General features: G+C 32.6%; 2 protein-coding genes across 4 annotated transcripts in view; both read left to right on the forward strand.

Moving 5' to 3' along the window:
• LOC140062403 (high affinity 3',5'-cyclic-AMP phosphodiesterase 7A-like) overlaps positions 1-16,829 on the forward strand; it is a 62,359-nt gene extending 45,530 nt beyond the window's left edge. For all 3 annotated transcript variants that reach the window (XM_072108609.1, XM_072108610.1, XM_072108611.1), the window contains exons 6-15: positions 2,979-3,074; positions 5,556-5,656; positions 6,458-6,589; positions 6,976-7,067; positions 7,977-8,058; positions 9,566-9,631; positions 10,077-10,173; positions 10,480-10,560; positions 10,829-11,809; positions 12,107-16,829. In XM_072108609.1, coding sequence (XP_071964710.1) covers positions 2,979-3,074; positions 5,556-5,656; positions 6,458-6,589; positions 6,976-7,067; positions 7,977-8,058; positions 9,566-9,631; positions 10,077-10,173; positions 10,480-10,560; positions 10,829-11,809; positions 12,107-12,360 — 1,982 coding nt within the window. In that variant the 3' untranslated portion in view covers positions 12,361-16,829. The remainder of the gene's footprint in view (positions 1-2,978; positions 3,075-5,555; positions 5,657-6,457; positions 6,590-6,975; positions 7,068-7,976; positions 8,059-9,565; positions 9,632-10,076; positions 10,174-10,479; positions 10,561-10,828; positions 11,810-12,106) is intronic.
• Positions 16,830-17,888: 1,059 nt separating this feature from the next.
• LOC140063088 (uncharacterized) lies at positions 17,889-19,338 on the forward strand. Its single transcript, XM_072109521.1, has 2 exons — positions 17,889-18,093; positions 18,941-19,338. Exons 1-2 carry the CDS (start codon positions 17,889-17,891, stop codon positions 19,336-19,338), a joined length of 603 nt encoding a protein of 200 aa, XP_071965622.1.
• The last annotated feature ends 2,175 nt before the right edge of the window (positions 19,339-21,513 follow it).

Consider the following 21,513-nt stretch of genomic DNA (forward strand, 5'->3'; position numbering starts at 1 on the left):
AAACCATATGATAAGTGACAGAACCCTGGGTTGCTGGGTGGAAGAACTAAAGCATTATGCAGGGTGGAAAAACCATATGATGAGTGACAGAACCCTGGGTTGCTGGGTGGAAGAACTAAAGCATTATGCAGGGTGGAAAAACCATATGATGAGTGACAGAACCCTGGGTTGCTGGGTGGAAGAACTAAAGCATTATGCAGGGTGGAAAAACCATATGATAAGTGACAGAACCCTGGGTTGCTGGGTGGAAGAACTAAAGCATTATGCAGGGTGGAAAAACCATATGATGAGTGACAGAACCTTAATGCAAGATGCCAAAGCATTATGCAGGGTGGAAAAACCATATGATGAGTGACAGAACCTTAATGCAAGATGCCAAAACATTATGCAGGGTGGAAAAACCATATGATGAGTGACAGAACCTTAATGCAAGATGCCAAAACATTATGCAGGGTGGAAAAACCATATGATGAGTGACAGAACCTTAATGCAAGATGCCAAAGCATTATGCTGAGTGGAAAAACCATATGATGGGTGGCAAGAACCTCAATGCAGGATGCCAAAGCATTATGCAGGGTGGAAAAACCATATGATGAGTGACAGAACCTTAATGCAAGATGCCAAAACATTATGCAGGGTGGAAATAAACCATATGATAAGTGGCAGAACCTTAATGCAGGATGCCAAATCATTATTCAAGGTGGAAAAACCATATGATGGGTGGCAAGAACCTCAATGCAGGATGCCAAAGCATTACACTGGGTGGGAAAACCATATGATGAATGGCAGAACCTTAATGCAGGATGCCAAAGCATTATACTGGGTGGAAAAACCATATGATGAATGGCAGAACCTTAATGCAAGATGCCAAAGCATTATGCTGAGTGGAAAAACCATTTGATAAGTGGCAGAACCTTAATGCAAGATGCCAAAGCATTATGCTGAGTGGAAAAACCATTTGATAAGTGGCAGAACCTTAATGCATGATACCAAATCATTATTCAAGGTGGAAAAACCATATGATGGGTGGCAAGAACCTCAATGCAGGATGCCAAAGCATTATGCAGGGTGGAAAACCATATGATAGGTGGCAGAACCTTAATGCAGGATGCCAAAGCATTATTCAGGGTGGAAAAACCATATGATGGGTGGCAGAACCTTAATGCATGATGCCAAAGCATTATGCTGAGTGGAAAAATCATATGATGGGTGCCAGACCATCGGGCTGCTGGGTGGAAGAATTATACTGTACGATGGGTGACAAAACCTTCATGCAGGATGCCAGAGCATAATACTGGGTGGAACTATATTAATTATGGGTGGAATTAGAACTATATTCTGTGTGGAAGATATCTCTTTGCATACTAGTGTAACAGTGCATTGTTTATTATGCTTTAATCAACAAGAAGAAATTGGTAAAACTATCTCAATATCTCTGATTTCAGTCACAAAAAGAGCTTGCAGGCTTCAATCACTCAGCATTTATTATATTCAATGACAGATCTACAGAAAAGCCCTCAAGTGGATACTTCAAAACACCATTGGACATCTAAAGTATCAGTGATTGACATTTACTAAAATTGATTCAGATTTTGTCTAGAACTGCATTATTTCTACCTAGCATAACCCTATTGTATTGATTTATTTTGGAGAACATTACTAATTGCAGAAGAAGCATATTGATACCTTGTTCCTTGACAGTTTAAGATTAGACCTTTCAAACTCAATTTGTCCTCGCTGGGGATAAAAATGTTTTGATCCATATTGTTATCACTTTTCATAAGGGACTTAGTTTATTTTAAGACAGAATGGCTTAAAATATCAGAGCATTCTGCTGAAAATAGCCAGTGCTGACCTGACGGAAACTAGAATGTCTACTGAGATTTCACTGTGGTTTACAGCATCTTGCTGTCATTTGGGCTCAGATTTTCTAGGGAGCTAGAAATTGTCTAGCTTTCTGGCATTTAATAAATCGGGGACAACTTCTTTTTAAAACTTGATCAAATTTAGACCTTTCAGTCCTTTACATCAGCGGCACTTTACATACTGGTATGACAAAAAAAACATGCATTATAGAACATTATTAAACAAAATATTGTCAGGCGACAAAAATTCACTAATTATGAAACGTACCTAGAAAGAAATATTTAAACCTGGCAATTTTATCAATAGATAGTCATGTGTTTTCACCATAGGTAAGAAGGGCCCAATACTTTTATAAAGCAAAAACGTATTTGTATAAATACAATTTTATTATCAAGTGTAGTATCTGTCCTTGTCCGTCTTAAAAATCTTGTAAATAGCATGTGAACTTTTATCTTAAATAATTAATATTATTGGTCAGTTTATAGACAGTAGTCTGTGTATTTCATATTAGCTATCAGTACTGGGTAGACTACTGTCTTCATGCACATCAAGGGTTAGACTTGTCCATGACCCTATCATTCTTAATATGTAATAGCTAATTTCAACTTATCCTACTGTAGGATTGTTGCTACAGGGTTTTTTTTCACTCCCCTAGGTTTCGGCGCATCGGTGCCAATCCATTATACTGTATGAACAATCCTGTAACCTTGTGTCTAAAATGTAGTCCAGTGTGAATGAGGTTTTAAAAAACTACTGTACAGTTTTACATCTTTTTTACGCCATTGGCTACTACTGTAGCCATATGTATTGTAGGTGAAGCACTTGCTAGAGAAAGTGAACCTTCTATTTGTGTTACAGTTCCTTTTTACTGATATATTGTACTGTAACAAGTTGGACCAATCGGACAAAAGCATACCATACAATATTATGCATACAGTAAACATACTTTACTGAACATAAAATATACCTATTTAATACTCAACCGTTTTTAGTTTAAATATGGTATTTATATCAATACTTTCACATACAGAACCTCAATATCAATGTAATACTAATACCACCACAATATTTATGAACATTTCTAAAATATCAATTTTTTATTCTTTGTTTAGGTTATCCATTAGAACCAGTAGTAATGGAATTATTTCAAAAATATGATTTAATACGAACATTTCGTCTGGATTCAGTTCAGTTGCGGCGTTGTATAGGTAAGTGTTTGATGTTATTTAATTAGTTTCAAACAATTGTAATAAATACTATATTGGTTAATACTTAAAGATGTATTGTCCCCCAAAACATGAAAAATGAAGATTTATTTAAATCAGACTTTGAATATGTTATTTTGTAGTTTTAATAAAGTTAATCACTTCCATAGAAAAAAAAAATAATAATGTTTTCACTTACAAAATTACAAAATAAATAGTTAAATTCAACCAAAAATACATTGGCTGACAGCCAATTTGACCAATTTTTTCTTTAAATTACATTTTTTTCAGGTAAATACATTTTTTTTCGATCCAATTTTTGGTCAAAGTGGATAACTATTATGTTACATTGAAATAGAATATTCAACAACAATTATTTTTTCAGGGGGACAATACATCTTTAATAACATTGAATTAAAACAAATTTTCATAATTTGGATTTGAATCAAATATATACTGTATAATAAAAAAACATGAACATTTGTGTAATGTCTTCTACTGCCCCTGTTTAAACACGACTGTGTAATATAATTAATTCAAAATGTTCAATCCTAGTGTCTATAAGCCGCCAATTTACGCTTTGATGTGTAGTCTATTGACCTTAATATACTAAGCTAGTTAATTGAATGAGTTCTTGTTGTGTTTCGAAGGTCTTCGCTTATTCAGCATAATCAGATGTCATCACAAAATTCATACACTGTTTTCTTATTTTCTCCATCACAAGATGCATGAATACTTCTTGGGAAAATTTAACTTAGCGAACTTGATACTGTTGGTGTTGAATTCAAAAACTAACATTATTACATTTTCTGATGCCATTTGCCAATGTGCAACAACATGAACTTTACTGATATGTTAGAAAGAAGGTTTTGGATGATTAAATACTGATCTGACAAATTCCTTAATGAGATTTTGAGAGCTCTTTCTAATTATTTAATGTTTTTAAAATAAGAGACTGTACTAAACTAAGTAAGTTCATAATTAAAAAACAATACATTCAATAGAGTTAACCCTTTTAATGTGATTTTCTAGTTAAATTAAAGATTAATCTACTGACAATAGCGCAATCTTATATAACACAATTATATAAACGCAAGTTTATCAAAAGCAATACCCTATTGCACACAAATTATTACTTAGTTTAAAAACACCTGTTATAGATAATATTAAGAAGTGTCTGGGTATTTCTATGTCATAGTAAATTTAACAAGGAATTCTCTCATACTTGACTAAACTAAAAACACTGGCATAAAATATTCTGAAAACAAATAGATGTGAGTTTCTAATTGAGAATGCAGCATTTGCTTTTCATAGTATATTTAATGATACTCATATAATTATTAATAATGTATTGAAATCATGTATTAATTTTATTATGGTTTGCTGGTAAGCAGATGCTTTGCCTACTCTAGGCTACCATTAAATATACGACAATGCTGTGAATGTACAGTACAATATCATAAAGTAAAGTGCGTGGGTGATATGGATAAATGCACGAAAATCTTGTGAATAAATAAAATATTAGATTTTTCTTAGGCATTACATAATAAAATAATAATAATAGAATGATGGCCACCTACAGTAGTAACTGTATATTAACCAGGAAGGATTAAAATAAATATTTATACAAATGTGAATGGTTGAATTTAATAACCTTGAAAAAAAATAAAATGTTGCAGTTTTTTTTATAATACATGGTAATTTTACATTTTCTCAAAGTGGATGTAGGCGTATGTGAGATGATTGCTTGGGTCACTATACTGTACTTCTTGCTTACAATTTGTTACAGACTTAATAAGATGTTAAAAATGAAGTATGACAGTACTGTGTTGATATAAATAATACATTTTCAAGAAACAAAATAATGTTGCCAATGGTAGTGGATATGGTTATTCTAGCTTCAATGCGAGTGGTACATACATAACATACATTATCATAAATAAAGCCATCAAAAAGGTGTTTTTACATTGATATTCTGTGATGATTTTTTATACAAGTGCCATTTATGAGATTTTTTTTATTGTATTTATTGCTCATAAGGTGTTTAAACTGTTATTCATTTCCAAGAGAAATTAATTTGTCCGATTTTAACAAATTAAACGAACCTTGTCTCATCATACCTGAGCCCATCCCAGATTTACACTTTTTTGTTTTATCATCAAAATGGTAATGAGTTGGGTTTGCAATATCATTTTTAATTCACTTAATTATTTATAGTTACCTCTAAGTAATACTCTAATTATTTATTCCGATATAAAATACAATTTAAAGAAAATTACATTAAAAAAACACATTTTAAAACTATATGAAATACATTAAACAATAAAAACTAATAATATTTGGGATCTTCAAAGTAGTGGAGCTGTGAAAATGGCTTGTTTGCATCGCATTGGATTTTGGTTAAATTTCCTGGAGTAATGCACTATAAAGACAATCATTATTATAATTAAAAAATAATAATAATAATATGTAAATTTGTTTTAGGTTTAATTCATAGAGGATACCATGGTAAGAACCCATATCATAATGCTACACATGCAGCAGATGTAACACAAGCAATGCATTGTTACATCAGTGATCCCAAGGTAAGATATATGACCATTTTACTTATTATTAAGTATACAGTAGGGTTCAACCCACATGATTTTAGTTTGTTTTAATGTAAAAAATTGACTGCGATTAGACAGTAGAGTGTGTATCCACATGGTACACTGTGATATTTCAATTATTGTACAGGCTTAAAATTATGCATGGTCTTTCAGTAAATGATATTGTTTTCAACCATAATCATCCATCCAAATCCTCAACACACATAAATATCTCTTTATTTTTAATATTTTGTGGACAATTTTCAATTTCAATGAAGAAAACACATTTTAGCCTGTCATCATATGACGTTCACAAATATCAAATGTTACTGTAACCACACAATGATTATGAGTAGGCACCTGAATTCAGTTCTACCATAAAAACTATAGATAGTCTTTTACACAAGACTATTAGTTGTTTTTTCTAGTTAATGACAATTTGTTTCAGAAAGTGAACTTTTCTAATCCAAAATCCAATTTATGTGATTTGTACATACTGTACAGTATTAGAATAGAAATGTATCCCACAATTGATGTGGTTTGTACATACTGTACAGTATTAGAATAGAAATGTATCCCACAATTGATGTGGTTTGTACATACTGTACAGTATTAGAATAGAAATGTATCCCACAATTGATGTGGTTTGTACATACTGTACAGTATTAGAATAGAAATGTATCCCACAATTGATGTGGTTTGTACATACTGTACAGTATTAGAATAGAAATGTATCCCACAATTTTGTAGATGATGTGAGTCAATGCCACTAATATTGATACTGTTATTCTCTTTTAGCTTTTTGAAAACTTGCAACCAATTGAAATCATGTCGTCATTGCTAGCGGCAACGACACATGACCTTGACCACCCTGCTGTCAATCAGGTATTCCTTATCAACTGCAAACATCATTTAGCATCTCTTTACAAGGTAAGTCTCAAGACTTCTAGGGTATGTTCTGATCTATTTCATATCATAAAGCAAGCTCACATGATTAGCATCGTATTAACAGCAAAGTGTTCAAACTCGATTTTATAACGCGTTCTAAAATGTCATAGTGAACATCCGTTTTGCAAGAGCAAATTTGATTGGTAGAGGTCAAAATCTTTGATGCATGACTTTCATTTCGTAAGCAACGTACACTAATCTTATATCATGGGCTTTGTAACGAACGAAAGGTCATTGTCGTGAGTGGCTTAACCAATCGAGTTAATCAGGAACGTACCCGGAACAAGTATCGTAAAAAAGGACCCTATAGGTTCCTACCAACCTTGTATATTATTGTGTTGTAATTAAATTAAAATTTAATTTTTCAGAATAATTCTGTACTTGAAAATCATCATTGGCGATCTGCAATATCTCTCATACGCGAATCTGGTGTTTTTGACCATCTGAAAAAATCAGAGTGGTAAGTAAAATGTTACCAAACTTGTAAGAATTGGTGAAGTATATATTTGAAAACTGTGTATTTTTTAATACATCTTTGATAAATTACATATGTCAACAATTCAACAAAAAAACAAATGCAATTCATTAAAACATAATACATATTATTAAAATGAATGAATATTAAATTTGTAAATAGTTAAATGCAAATGTTAATATTTGATAACATTCGCCCATGAATGACATTTAGTAAAGCAATAGGAAACTATGTGTTTTCCAAGAGACAAATAATCAAACCCTTCACTTGAAAACAATGAATTTGAAACTACTGAATACTTAAAATAATTATTATTCACTTGTATTTCATTAAAGCCATAATAAACTCACGCCTTCTAAAACGATATGACCACTTTGAGTCAAGTTGTTCTAAAAAATGGCTGTAAATTGTTAGCCGTATATTTGATTACCCACAGTAGACATTTGAGATTATATTGCGTCTACATATCTGCAACGTTTATGAAACGAAGCGATCTCCCTATGCCTGTTTGTTACATCGTTACAGCCATAAAATCAAGATAACAGCCATTAAATTCACGTCTAGTATTGCAATCATTCTAGTATAACAGGGTAGCGATGGTTAAACAAATAGCTTGCTAGTAATTTGACTTAAGTGTAGTAAATCTTAAGAAGCTTTCACTAAGCTTGAAAAGCTCATAAATGTACGTGACTCATCAATTTATCAGAAAATGGTCAGTAAAAACAAAACAAAAAAGGTTTTTTTTTAATAATACAAGGATATGAAGTTATTTTTCACCCCACAAATGATGTAGGGGTTATAATTCTTAATTAAGTCAAGATTTCAAGATAAAAAAAACATGTTTTGTTCATTCATACTTTCTCTATTTACATGTTTATATTGTTATTTTCTCAGGGATACTATAGTTGGTTTTATACGTGAACTAATATTAGCAACAGACATTGCACGACAAATGGAATTTATTGAGAAGTTTCAGGTAAAAGGATGTGTGCATGATGTTGTTATTTTTTATTTTTCCTCTATGTTAAGGGAAAAAACATTATTTCCAAAATTACATAAATTAATCATTATAGAGGGTGCTCTGTAACATATGCCACATTGACACAGCTACAAATAGTAGGTAGTTAGCTGAATTGTCAATGATAGTGAAAGCAGAGCTTAGGATCTTATTATGGTCGGGTTCAAATCCCATCAATACCGTTGTATTAGTGCTATTGCTAAACAAACCAACACAATTGCGTGAGTGAGTGGCCGAGCGGTTGAGACAGGTGAACCGTAATTACGTAGCCATAACATCGGCAAGGGTTCGAGGCTCACTCACTCCATGGTTCTGGTGGTAGAACGAGTCTTCTCGGATAGGGACTATAAACCGTAGGTCCAGTGTACACAACTAGCTCATGTGCACTTTAAAGAACCTAGTACATCTTTCGAGACGAGTAGGGGGTTACCCCGGTGTATTAGTACATCACAGCCACTGATCACCAACTGGGCCCTCTGGGAGATCAGTCTTTGACTGAAGAGGTCACCCAGTATAAAAATGAACTAACTAACATATTATATACAGTAAGTCTTGATTGAAATGAATATCCTAAAAAGTAAAATATGTAATTTCGTTAAGCCTAAATATATATTCCACCATCTTATAATCTTTTAGTACTAAGTACAACCTTCTCCATTTATAATCTAATTGAAGGCTAAATATATCTGTCAAGTGTTAGGTACACCTTCCTCCCTTTATAATCTACCACCATCGCATACATCTACCAACATCGTATAATCGGTATACTTCTAAGTACACAACTTCCCATCTATGAAGGAGCAACTACACTCACTTGTAATTTGTATATTTACTGTAAACATGCAATCCTACATACAATTTTGTTTTTATTAATATATTATAATGAATTAAGCATTAAATATATATACACACTTTTATTTTTCATTGATGAGAGCCACTCCTTAATATTACAAAAACAATCCCAAATGATTCAGTGTTCCGTCACACCCATACTTCAAAACAACCTACTAGATGTTTGCTTAAACTCAATCCAATACTGATGATTAACTTCTTGATTTATTCATGAATATAATAGAAAGTAATTGATATGTGTGCAATATAAAAACTGTCTCTTAGATGACCACCACTTGTCATTCAGTTTGTTCAACATTCATATTCTGACAGGAATTTTTAATTTATTGCTCAAATTGAGATAAAGAGTCTAGTTTAATTATAAAGTGATCGATAAAAAATATTGAACTCTATGTCACATCAAACTAAAATAAAAGATATTAATAATCAACCAGCCTTTGAGTTTGGAGAAACATATAAAAAAACATTTAAATGTTATGAAGTAAACGGTCATGTAGTTTACAGAACATTACACTTTTACTTCATCACATTTAAACAAAAATATAAAAAATTCATAATTATTTTGTCAACGCTGAAATTAATTTTAATTACAATGATTAATTTTACTCCGTAGAAACATCTCGATCAAAAGACTTTGCAGTTAAGAACGGATCCTAGTCATCGTCTATTCATTTTGCAAGTGAGTAATTACAGAGTAATTACATACTAGAGTATTATGTAATGAAAGAAAACTGTAGATTTCTTATTTGCTTCTAGAGAGGGCGACATTTAATATATATGAATCAAAAACTGTTTAGATTTAATTTAAATGAATATGAATGAATATATTCTCTGAGGCTATCCTAATATCGGACACATTTGAGCTGGCCAAAAAGTCTGGTTTTTGTACTTTTAATCGTAAATAGAATTGAGACTTTTTTTCTGGTATTGGGAGAGTTGACAGTATATGGTGCTACTGGATAAACTTCTTTTTATGTATACTGTATTTGTAAAAGAAATAAACCCCTCAATACACTTCATCATACAGTATAGTAATGGATGGAATGATATTGCCATTAAATTCAATAATTTGTAATTCAATTTCAGGCATTCATTTATGAAACTGTACACGCTTTTGTCTTTAGATTGCTCTTAAGTGTGCAGATATTTGCAATCCATGTCGGAAATGGCAAGTTAGCAGTCAATGGAGTCGTATGATTGTTAAAGAATTTTTTGGTCAAGGTAAATATTTTTTAGTATGCTAAGAGGTTATGTTACTATTTTATATAAATATTGATAATAGAATGAAACTCCTTAGTAATATAGGCACTAAATACTTTTTAAATGTATTTACTGCTCTTCATTATCCTACAGTATGCGATGGGTGTAGAGATACAATAATTCATTTCCATTACCTTACTATGTGCTATTTCCATTTACCCTATGTAAGATATAAAAATATATTTCTTCATCTCGAATATATGTTGTTATTACATCTTATACCTCACGTTTTACTCATACTATCATATTTGAACTATTCACTTGTAGGTGATCAAGAAAGAAAGCTTGGATTTAAAGTATCAGAACTTAATGATCGAACTAAAAATACATGTGCCAAAATTCAAGAAGGTAATGTTGTTTCATTGATAAAGAACCACCATTATAAATAGTTAATTGTTTTGGGTGTTACACAGCAGTTAAAGCTTGGTTCCCACTTGGAAACACAACACACTGCAAGGACGTAAACGCAAAGTTATTTGACCAATCATGATATGAAGGATAATCCAAACTTCTGCCTGGGATTAGGTTCTTGTGTTGCATCCATGTGCGAACTAAGCTTAAACCATACCAAATTAAGGCACATATTTATAAAATGTTTTTTTTTTTAACCTTTTAGGTTTTATAAAGTTTGTTGTTGAGCCATTGTTCAAGTTATGGTGTCGTTTTCAACCCAACCGGCTATCAAAGTATATGTTGGAAAATACACATAATAATCTGATGAGATGGATTGAAATCAAACAAAATGAAGCTGATAGAAAAAATAAAACATTGAAAGAAAATGAAGAAGTTAAACGTGAAGTAAACGTAAGAAATGAAAAGGTTGAGAACAAAGGAAGTCAAAAGGAAACAATTTGCAACGGCCATGTTGGAAAATTGAATAGTAAAGGAACTGAACATGAACACACAAAAGCCAATCAGGGAACAAAACATGAACTTCAAACGCAACAGTCAAAAGACTCTATGACTCAAACTTCAACGTGCAATTCAGACTCCAAAGCTACGCAAACAAATCCTCATGTCCTAAAACCAACATTACCCGCAAAGCAACATTCAGCAGATGAAGTGCAAACTATTGGTTTAAGTAGGAATGCAGAGTCATCAACCTCTAGCCTGCAATTGACAAATTCTTTAAGAACTAACTCTGAGGAGATCATTAATTTAGATACAGGCTTAAACACTTCTAAATTATACCTACCACTAGAACGTAAACGTAGCAACACAAATGTGAGTTTGCACAGGGACTCCTCAACTATTTTACCTCTTCGTTTACCGAAGAAAACTAGTATGCATCCTATAAACAAAACTTTCGAGGACCCATGGCGTCGACGTGATATGGAACAGGATACCTATCAGTTTCAAGGACTAAATAACAACATTGTTAGTAAATATTCACCAAACGCAAAGCCTGATAGTAAGCCTTGTGTATCATTCAATTTAACCCCTCAGTCACCTTCACATATGAACTCTAGAAGTAGCACATTTAGTTCTCCACCCATGGATTATTTACGAAGTAGCCCAAGTAATTTAGGCTCTCCTGCTATTAAGAAAAGAATGCATCAGTTTAACATACGTAGAGGACTTGATATGCGATTTCAAGGTTTGTGAATTTATTTTGTATGTTATTTTCTTGGTGGTAAATTGCGTGGGTCATATGTTGTCAGATATCGAGATTTTTTTCCATAACAAATGAAAATTCAAGACTTGGTTTATGTTGAGCATCTGTAAATGTCAGTGAACATTATTACCATCTTTAACGATATCGAATAAATTCCCTTCTGGTTAACAAACAAAATGGTAAACTATTTATACAAACACAATATATGTTTTTACAATAACAAAACAACTTTCCCAGTTAAATGAATGAAGAATTTTCAACTTTTTCTATTTATTTTAGGTGATTTATCTCCTAGACCGAGAAGAAGAGGCGAATATGGCTATCTGGGTGCATTTGAGCCCCTTGTTCAACAGTTTGCTTCAGATCAGAGGCGGAAAGTAGAGGAATTTCAACAACAACGGAAAGACCTATCTGTTTCATTACGGTCAAATTACAGTAGCAGTCCAAGTAGAGGGACTGATATCTTACAAACGTCAAGAAATGGACGAGCAGGAAGCGGTGTTAGAACATTGAACTTAAATCAAAGTTTATAGCATGAGAAGAAAGGTTTAGTAAATCAATGATGGGGAAACCAGTTCAGTCTAGTTGGATTTGTTGTAACCTGTCTAAACTGGTTTGAACTAGTACAGTATAAATTTCACATCAAACTGAAAAATTATATAAATGGGAAAATATATTTATCAAGAACTTGTGCCTTTGGCAGTATTGTGAACAAGTAGAAATTTACAGGACTATACTACTATAAATTCAAGCGAAACAAAAGAAAGTATTTATTGTTAAGAGACTATTCTAAATTGTTGGTCTTTCTATTCTTCAAGATGTAAATATTAGACAGGAGTTTGTTTTTTTATATACATTTTTGTATCAAAAAGAATCAGACCATGGAAGTAGAAATCTATGACCTGAGGTACTGGTTAATGGGATAAATTTCAAATGCAAATGTACTGCTATTTTTTAATTCCTTATGATATACTAAATGCTTTATCTTCAATAATTTAAAACCACCATTTTATAAAAACTTGAGTTTTAGCCCACCAAACTTTCTGTAGCCTTTAAAATACATGAAACAATGTAATTTTAATGCCAAATTTTGGTTTAGATTAATTAATGATGGTTAAAGACAAATTTCTTTTTTCTTTATTTCACAACCAAGAGTGCAAGGCACCAATTATAGATTGATGATAATAAAACATATTTAAAAGCACTAAGGTAAAATTTATATAATAAAATTGTTCACAATACACTTAAATTATAAAAAAAGGTGACATCAGTGTAGTTTGTCACTTGACCCCCTATTGTTGAACGAAAACATAAATTAAGGTCTTCAATCACCATGCAAACTTTTAAGCAATATTAATATTATTTTATTTGCTTTTTGCTGAATTTAACAGTTTAACACTCATGTTTTTTTTTAAATGGGTAATTCCACATACAAAATTATTGTTAGAAAATATCAAATTATTATTTAATTATCTGTTTATACAAATTCAATGTGATTATCAAATTACCTCAAACAATATTCACAAACACACTTTGTATTTAAATCTGAATGTCTTTCAGTTGACTGTAGTACAGTAGGTTATGTCTGTATCCACTGTGTATCCTGGAACATGATTTTTAATTGTGCATTTGCTGCTTCTCATGTGATTAGATATTTTCTTTAAGTAATGAATAGTCTGTGTACATGTTCAGGGCTACATAAAGATGCAATAGGATTATTTATACATTCCAGTTGTAAATACCATACTTATTATAATTAATTGTTCAGCAAATTGCCTTCAAGTTATTATTAGTTTATGTAATAATGAATAATAGTGTATCTACTTTCATATAATTGATATGAATAATTCACATATTTATATAAAATTACCAGTATATTTATGTTAATATGTAAATATAAAAATAAGTTATTTCTCATAAGTTGTTATTTAAGGGAATAGAACTGCAGTATTTATGCTTAAAAATTTTAACTTTGATTTCTCCTTTTTAATTGAATTTATGATTATATACAATTTTGATTTGCAAGTTAAAACATAAATAATCATTACAATTGAATTCATTCAATACAAAGCTATACTCTTAGTTTGGAAGAGTGAGTTATGTCACTCAGGCTTGCCTACATTAATGTTACATAAACAATATCACCACTGGTATCTAAACTAAATCATGGGTTTAAAAAAGTATAACAAAGAGTGGGTGCTGGGTTGAAATAGGTAAAAGGCTTTACTGAGAATTTACTTGTTAACCCTGCCAACCTCCAACCATCACAACCTCATCCTTTAATAAGATTCTTGGGGAATTAAATTATAAATCAATAATCATGATTAATACAAATATTAGCACAATTTGAATAGATCTAGAGGCGGTCTCATGAAAGTAGGTGTTTGGTCCCGTTCATATATACTGTAGGCCTGAGCTGGCGATTACGAATTACCACAGCTATTGGTAAAAGGGGAAATAGTTTGCCTTTTACGATTAAAAGGGGAAAATAGTTTGCTAATGTCATTCCTAGAAATATTATTAGCCCACTTTAATGTGATTTGTGATGGAATACAGTCATGACTTGCAAAGTAGTAATTTTAGGATTTAACAATGTTCCACAAAATCCATTGATTTTAACAAAGGTTTATATTGTTTACAAAAATGGAAACAAGCACGATGTTGTTAGTGATCCATTTGCACACCAACACGTCATTGCCAAAAAAGAAGATTGCCTGCATATCTTTATGTTTGACAAAGTATTTTAGCCATTAATCATAATAAATCCATATTCAATATTATGGTTTTATTTCCAAATGTCAGTGGTTATGTATACACATAATACCTCTTTGATGATAAACATAAATTCCATAATATGCCGACAAATATATTGACATTACAATATTTATTTTTAATAGGTTTGAAATATGGTTAACAACACTGATAAACAGTTTTGCATTGAAATACATTAAAATAATTGGTACAATTTTAATAGAAATATACATCTATTGTCTATTTTATTTTTTTGAATAAAGTATTTGAATATTAATAACCACCTAGATTTTTTGATGTATGTTTTTGTATTTATATAATTATAATAATGATTAAATTTTCTATTAAATATATAGCTATAAATAATATAGTGACTATGGTACCCACCCATATTACAGTTGATAATGTTATACTGATTAATATTTTTTATCTTTAGATATTTATTTTTGCTTATTATATTTAGTTTAATGACCAAATAAATGTGCAATTTATGAATATTATTTCCATGGTAACTAGCTGATTGTCAGTTAAACTAGATAATTACCTGTTCCTATTGGCTAATGGCTAATAAGCAGGCTATGCTATTGGCTAATGTATTAATAGCCAATAGACAGGTCATTTCATTGGCTAATGAAGTACTATTTAAAGCCATAATTATTGGTTAAATAGTTAAATTTAATACACTTAGCTAATTAGTATAAGTTATTATATTGGCTAATAAAGAAATACAGTGAGTTATTCTAATACAATTAAGGGTAATAATATATCTTTATATATGTTGATAGTACAGTAATTTTTATCAATTTATCTATTTCCAAAACCTAATTTCCATGCTAAAATTCTTTCTGTTGGTTATAATATGCTGCTTTCCATATTGTGTTGGTACTGTATGAAAATGTTCCAATACAGAAAACCAATTTGCACAAAGTTGTACCAACCTAATTGCATTTGTACTAGAACGCAGCATTAATTACTGTCTATGCATTTTAAGAGGATACTTATGTGTTTTATTAAAGTATACATAGCAGTGGTAGTCTACACTATTATCTACTGTACTATATTTACACATGTTAAGGTTTCAATAAGTTGGTTAAGTAAATTTGTTAACATATTGTTGTTAATGGTATGGTTCTATACATTTACTGTGCTACATGTTATTTGTATTATTGAATTCTTACCGTTAATTTTTTCAGCTCTTTAAGAATAGTTTTTATACATTTGTATGTGCATGGTGCCATTTTTGTTATTCTAATATTGTATGCACTTGTTTTTTATAATTATAGCCTAGTTCCTGTAGGTGCCTTCGCATTTTTAATGTATGGAAAAATCATGATTTATAATTGGAAAAATATCTTCAACATTAAAATGTATTTATTTGAGTGTGTGCTTATGACCAAAGCTCCTCCTTTAAGAATTGTTTAATATTAGGATATTAAAACAAATCTTAATTGAAAAGATATTTGTTGTTTTTAGAAATTTATTTTATAATGATGTAAAAAGAAAATGCTAGTATATTAATGCATTTTGTTATACATATCTTCTGAAAAATTTAAATGTTTGATTTGATCATTAAACTGAATTTCTTTTGGTTTTTCAATCAAATTGAAATGACTGGGTGCTGAAAGTGGTTGTTAGTGATCATAAGGACTATGCTAAATGATGTTTTGGTCTTAAAGCAACACTTCTTTATATGTAGATCAGGTTTTGGGGAGATTTTTGAAGTTGTCTTAAATTGAAGGTTATTTTACATTTAGTATGATGGCAGTAAATTATATTTTGTTACTAGATGGCTTTTAAATGAATTGGTGCATAGTAAAACAATCTTTAATTTGTTTGTACCTAAATACAGTAGTCTCTATTATTGTACTACATATGAGTGGTTAAGAAGTTGCATGTGAAAATTGCACAAATATACTGAAAATGTAGCTTTCCCTATTATGCAAATTAACCATGTGTATCAAATATCAAAACATAAATATTATTCCCACCCTGAATTTTATTACGATTTATATCTGTTGCACAAACATCAGTGGAGTCCACTGACATTTTTATTGAATTTTGTACAAATATGAAGAATCTAGGCTATGTATTTTGTACATAGGTTAATGCAAGAAACTTTGCTGTAGAAAATATGATGACTACATGCCCAGATCTCTTAATTTATTGATGGAAAAGATTTTCCTATGAAAATAGAAATAAATATATGTCTATTGTAATTATGTAGAGGGAATATTAAAATATCCTCAAATGATATGCTTGTTTAGAGTGTTTTGTTATACTGTACTTACTAATCAGGCCTATAGCCAGGGGGGGGGGGGGGGTTATGGTTTGGGCGAACCCCCATCCCTGACATGCCCAATACCTCACCCTCATCTCTGAAAATCATCCAAATACGTGCCCCACAGTACAAAAGGTTATTCGTAAATTGAAAAGTTTGTAAACTCGTTCGTGAATAACTCATACATTCTTCCCTGTATGAGCGTACATCGAGCGATACGTGTCTAATTTCTAAGAGATTGGCAAATGAATTGCCAATTTCCATCTGAAAAATAAATACGAATTCCCGAGTGAATGATTAAACAATCAGGGGTTCCGCACAGAGCATGCAACAAATGTTATCGTCCTTTAAATAGTCCACGTGTGTGAGGAGAAAAAAAGTATGATCGGTAGCATGCTACATGAGAGTGGTTTTTTCGGTCAAATAGAGGTGCCATTTATCATGAATGTTATGTGCGAGAGTACCATTTCCGATTTAACAAAATTCGCATCAGGCCCACCATGTTCAGACCTCTTTGGGGTCTTGGGAATTACCATACCAAACCCCATTGAACTGCACCAAATTCCAATGATGAAGTGTCTTCTTAGACATTTCATGGATTTACTACCTGTACAGTAGTGTTACTGTTGAAAAGATAGAATATAGTGAGGAATGGTTGAAAATAATTTACGCTGCCTTGCGGAGAGGAAACGGAAAACCAAAGGCTAAGGGTCCAATCCCTGACAGAAAAGGTGTTGTTGTAACATGACAGCAAAGGGCATGACACATAGTGTAAAATGGCCATCGTGTTACCGATCTAGAGATGTCCAAGTTTTAAACTAAATGACAGCTGCTAGTATACAGAGAGGAAGGCAACGAGAAACCACCTCAATGTTAAATATTCCCTTGAATTATGGCAGTCAATATAGGAGAAATCGATAACGACGTTAACGGAATTCAGGAAGATGTAGTACTGAAAGTCGCGTCCGGCAGGGTTATAAATGAGGATGACCAGGTCGTCAACCAGCGAAAACCTCATACTAAGATAGGCACATGGAATGTGCGAACACTATTAAGACATGGGAAAAAAGAAAATGTAAAGATATATTAGGTCTTTGTGAAACAAGACTAGCTAAGTATGGAGATATAGATGTTGAAGGTTTTAGACTAATATACTCTGGTGCTGATAAACAAGGACAGCATGGAGTTGGAATCCTCTTAGATAAAGAGTTTGGAAAGAAAGTTATAGAAATCAAATGTATGAATGAAAGACTAATGATGATCAAAATTGAAGCACTTCCTAAAAGAGTGGATTAGTAATAAATGTAAGGAAATAGATAATCTACAGAAGGCTGGACGGAGTGACATATCATATAAAGTAATACAGGAACTATCAGGAATTAACACTCCCGGGGGGGTCACTTGTATATAAACCAAACGGGGGGGGAGGGGGGTACAGCAGCCACTTCAAGACATGAGGCACTTGCGCTACCTGTTTTACTGAAAAATACTACGGACTTGACCTACCATTTACCAAAATCCAGTGTTCTCTAAAAAGACGGCAGAAACAAGGCCACGCCAGAGAGGGGGCAAAATTTATACTGGTTCCCAGCATGATCTGCGCATGGCCAAAAAGAACGTTCATGAAAAAATCACGAACGTGTTTTGAAAGTTTATCGCGCATCCGCGGGGTGCATGACGACAATGATCAAGAGTGGTCACAGTTGAATGATTTTGTCCTAGGCTGGATGTTTCGTGTTCTTCTGCTGATGCGAAAAACTCTAGGCCTATTCAAAGGTATTTAGCGATGGGCTTATAGCATCCAGTATGCTAAAATACCTGCAAAATTTGGCGATAAATCGTGACATTTTGACACGGGTAGGCGGGCTAGGGACTTAAACTACTAATTTCACCCTGTCATTTACCACACTTGTGCTACCAACTCTTCATATTTTCCCACACTTGTGCTACCAGGCCCTCGAAAATATACCCGTAAATGCGGCACCTCCCCGTATGGAAATATTTAAGAGTGACCCCCCCGGGTTAACACTAAAAGACGTAAGGGTACACAAGCAGTATTAAATAAAGAAGATAAATTACTACAGTAACTGATAATAATGAAATAAGACAAAGATGGAAAGAATATCTGGAAGATTTAAAGCCAATAGTGTGTCCGCTTGAAGATGAACAAAATGTAAATGAAGAAAGTCTGGGACCAATATTTCTGAAAGATGAAATTACAAAAGGAATTAAAAGACTACATGAAAGAAAAGCTGAAGGCATAGATGGGATACCTGCAGAGATGTTAAAACAACTAGGAGAAGTAGCAACCTTGGAACTTACCAAACTTTCTAACAAAATCTACACACAAGGAAAATGGCCAGCGGATTTCACTAAATCTGTAGTAATACCCTTGGAGAAGAAAGTAAACACCCAACGATGTGATGAACACCGAACGATAAGTCTCATAACGCATACATCTAAGATAACACTTAGGCATTAAATGACAGATTGGCATCAAAACTTGCAGAGTATATTGGAAAGGATCAATTTGGTTTTGTAAAAGGAAGAAGCACCAGAGATGCGATTGCTGTGCTGAGAGTGATGGGAGAAAAATCCCTAGAATATGGTAACTAATTGTATAATGCTTTGTGGATTATGAAAAAGCATTCGACAGGATTAATTGGATCAAATTGATGGATATCTTGTATAGAATTGGTGTTGACTATCGGGACAGACGGTTAATATGGGAGCTATATATCAATCAATCTGCATCAATTATAATAGACGGTCAGTTATCTGAACCAGCACAGATAGGTAGAGGTGTCAGACAAGGAGGAATACTGTCAACTAACTTCTACAACATTTATGAAGAATTTCTACTTTCAGAAGCACTTACAGACTGTAGTGATGGAGTAAAAGTTGGTGGTCACAGAATCTCAACTGTACGGTTTGCTGATGATAAGGCTGTGATGGATAACTCTAATGTCGGTCTCTAAAGAATATTAACAAAAATTAATGAAGCAGGGGAAAGAATATGGAATGAAGATAAACACCAGAAAAACTAAAGTAATGTGAGTGCATTACAAAAAGAGCAAATGTACAAATGGAAATATATGTTGATAGGAAAATTATTGAACAAGTTGATTCCTTTTGCTACCTGGGAACAAAATTAACAACAGATGGCAGATGTAAGAGTGAGATTCTAAGGAGAATGGGAATGGCAAAGGGGAAATTCCTAACAAACAGGAAATTCTTAACAAGTAAAGCAAGTATTGAAAAGAAAAGAAATAGTTAAAGCATTAGTATTGAGTGTTGCATTATACGGATGCGAAACATGGACATTAAAAAAAGAGGAAATAAACAGAATAGATGCATTTGAAATGTGGTGTTGGAGAAAAATGCTAAAAATTCAATACACAGAGCACAGAAGAAGGAATGATGACATTTTGAATGAAATAAGAGAAGAAAGACAACTAATGAAACGCATTAATGAACAGCAGAAGAAATGGATTGGTCACAGTATTAGAAATGGAGGATTATTGAAAATAGTGATGGAGGGTAGATACGATGGAAAAGCAGGTAGAGGAAGGAAGAGAAAAATGCTACTGGATAGACTTAAAAATGGAAACAAATATTACCAACTAAAGGACAAAGCATTAAATAGAGAAGAGTGGAAGAAAATGACTGTCATGGACCTGCCAATTGGCAGATGACAAGGTAGACAAGGTAGGTAGGTAGTGTTAGGCATGGCAGCTCTAGGCCTAGGGGGCCTAAACCTGTACAGTAGAGTAGGTAGGTAGTAGGTTAGGGGCTTAGTCAGTCTGCCTCTGCTGGGCCTGCCTAGCCCCCTAGCCATAATAATAATTTAATTTAATGTACTTACATTCTATTTCGCCTTTCGTTGATGATATCGGTGATAACAGTGTTTGGAGCAGCACTGTGTGGCATGTTGGGGATCACACACCTAGTAAAAGTTCCGACAAAATCCATGAAGGTAGGACTAAGCTAGGCCTTTGACTGTAGTTAGCTAGTTGGAGGAAGACTGAAGAGAAACTTGACTCTCTCGGCGGCGGGCCCATTGGCGGTGTATGGTTTCTGATTGGTCAGTAGTTTATCGTCTGCTTTTTACACTTACATCGAATCAAAACTAATCATTATGAATATGATTACGCATGCGCATACGTGTTACGGTTGTTTAAACCAGAGAAAATAATGTATTGCTCATTACTGGTAATAAATAATTATGAAAAATTATTCAAGTTAATTAGAAAACATTTTTTTTAATGGGAGTGAAGTTGGCAAGAATACATTGAAAATACATGCCATTTTGTTTACTTTTTATTGTTCTGTATTCCTTCAAAAAAGAGGAGATGAGGGGAAAAAGAGATGTCCGAGGACTTCAAATTTGCAATAGGTGTAGTTGCAGAGAAGAGGAAATGCTTGAGGATGATTACATCCAGAAGTGAATATCCATAATCTAATATAAATAATACATGCAGATTCAAGGATTTTTATGGGTACAAAGAGATCCAGTGATGGTTGGATGAGATTGGAATGATAAATCATAGTAAATGGTCTGTAATAAGTGAAAACTTAAAGATGTATTGTCCCTTGAAACACAAAAAATGAAAAAAAAAAATATTCTAATTTTAAATTGGCCATATCAAAGTAATAT

This window comes from Antedon mediterranea, chromosome 11 (assembly GCF_964355755.1).
Source record: "Antedon mediterranea chromosome 11, ecAntMedi1.1, whole genome shotgun sequence".
NCBI lineage: Eukaryota > Metazoa > Echinodermata > Crinoidea > Comatulida > Antedonidae > Antedon > Antedon mediterranea.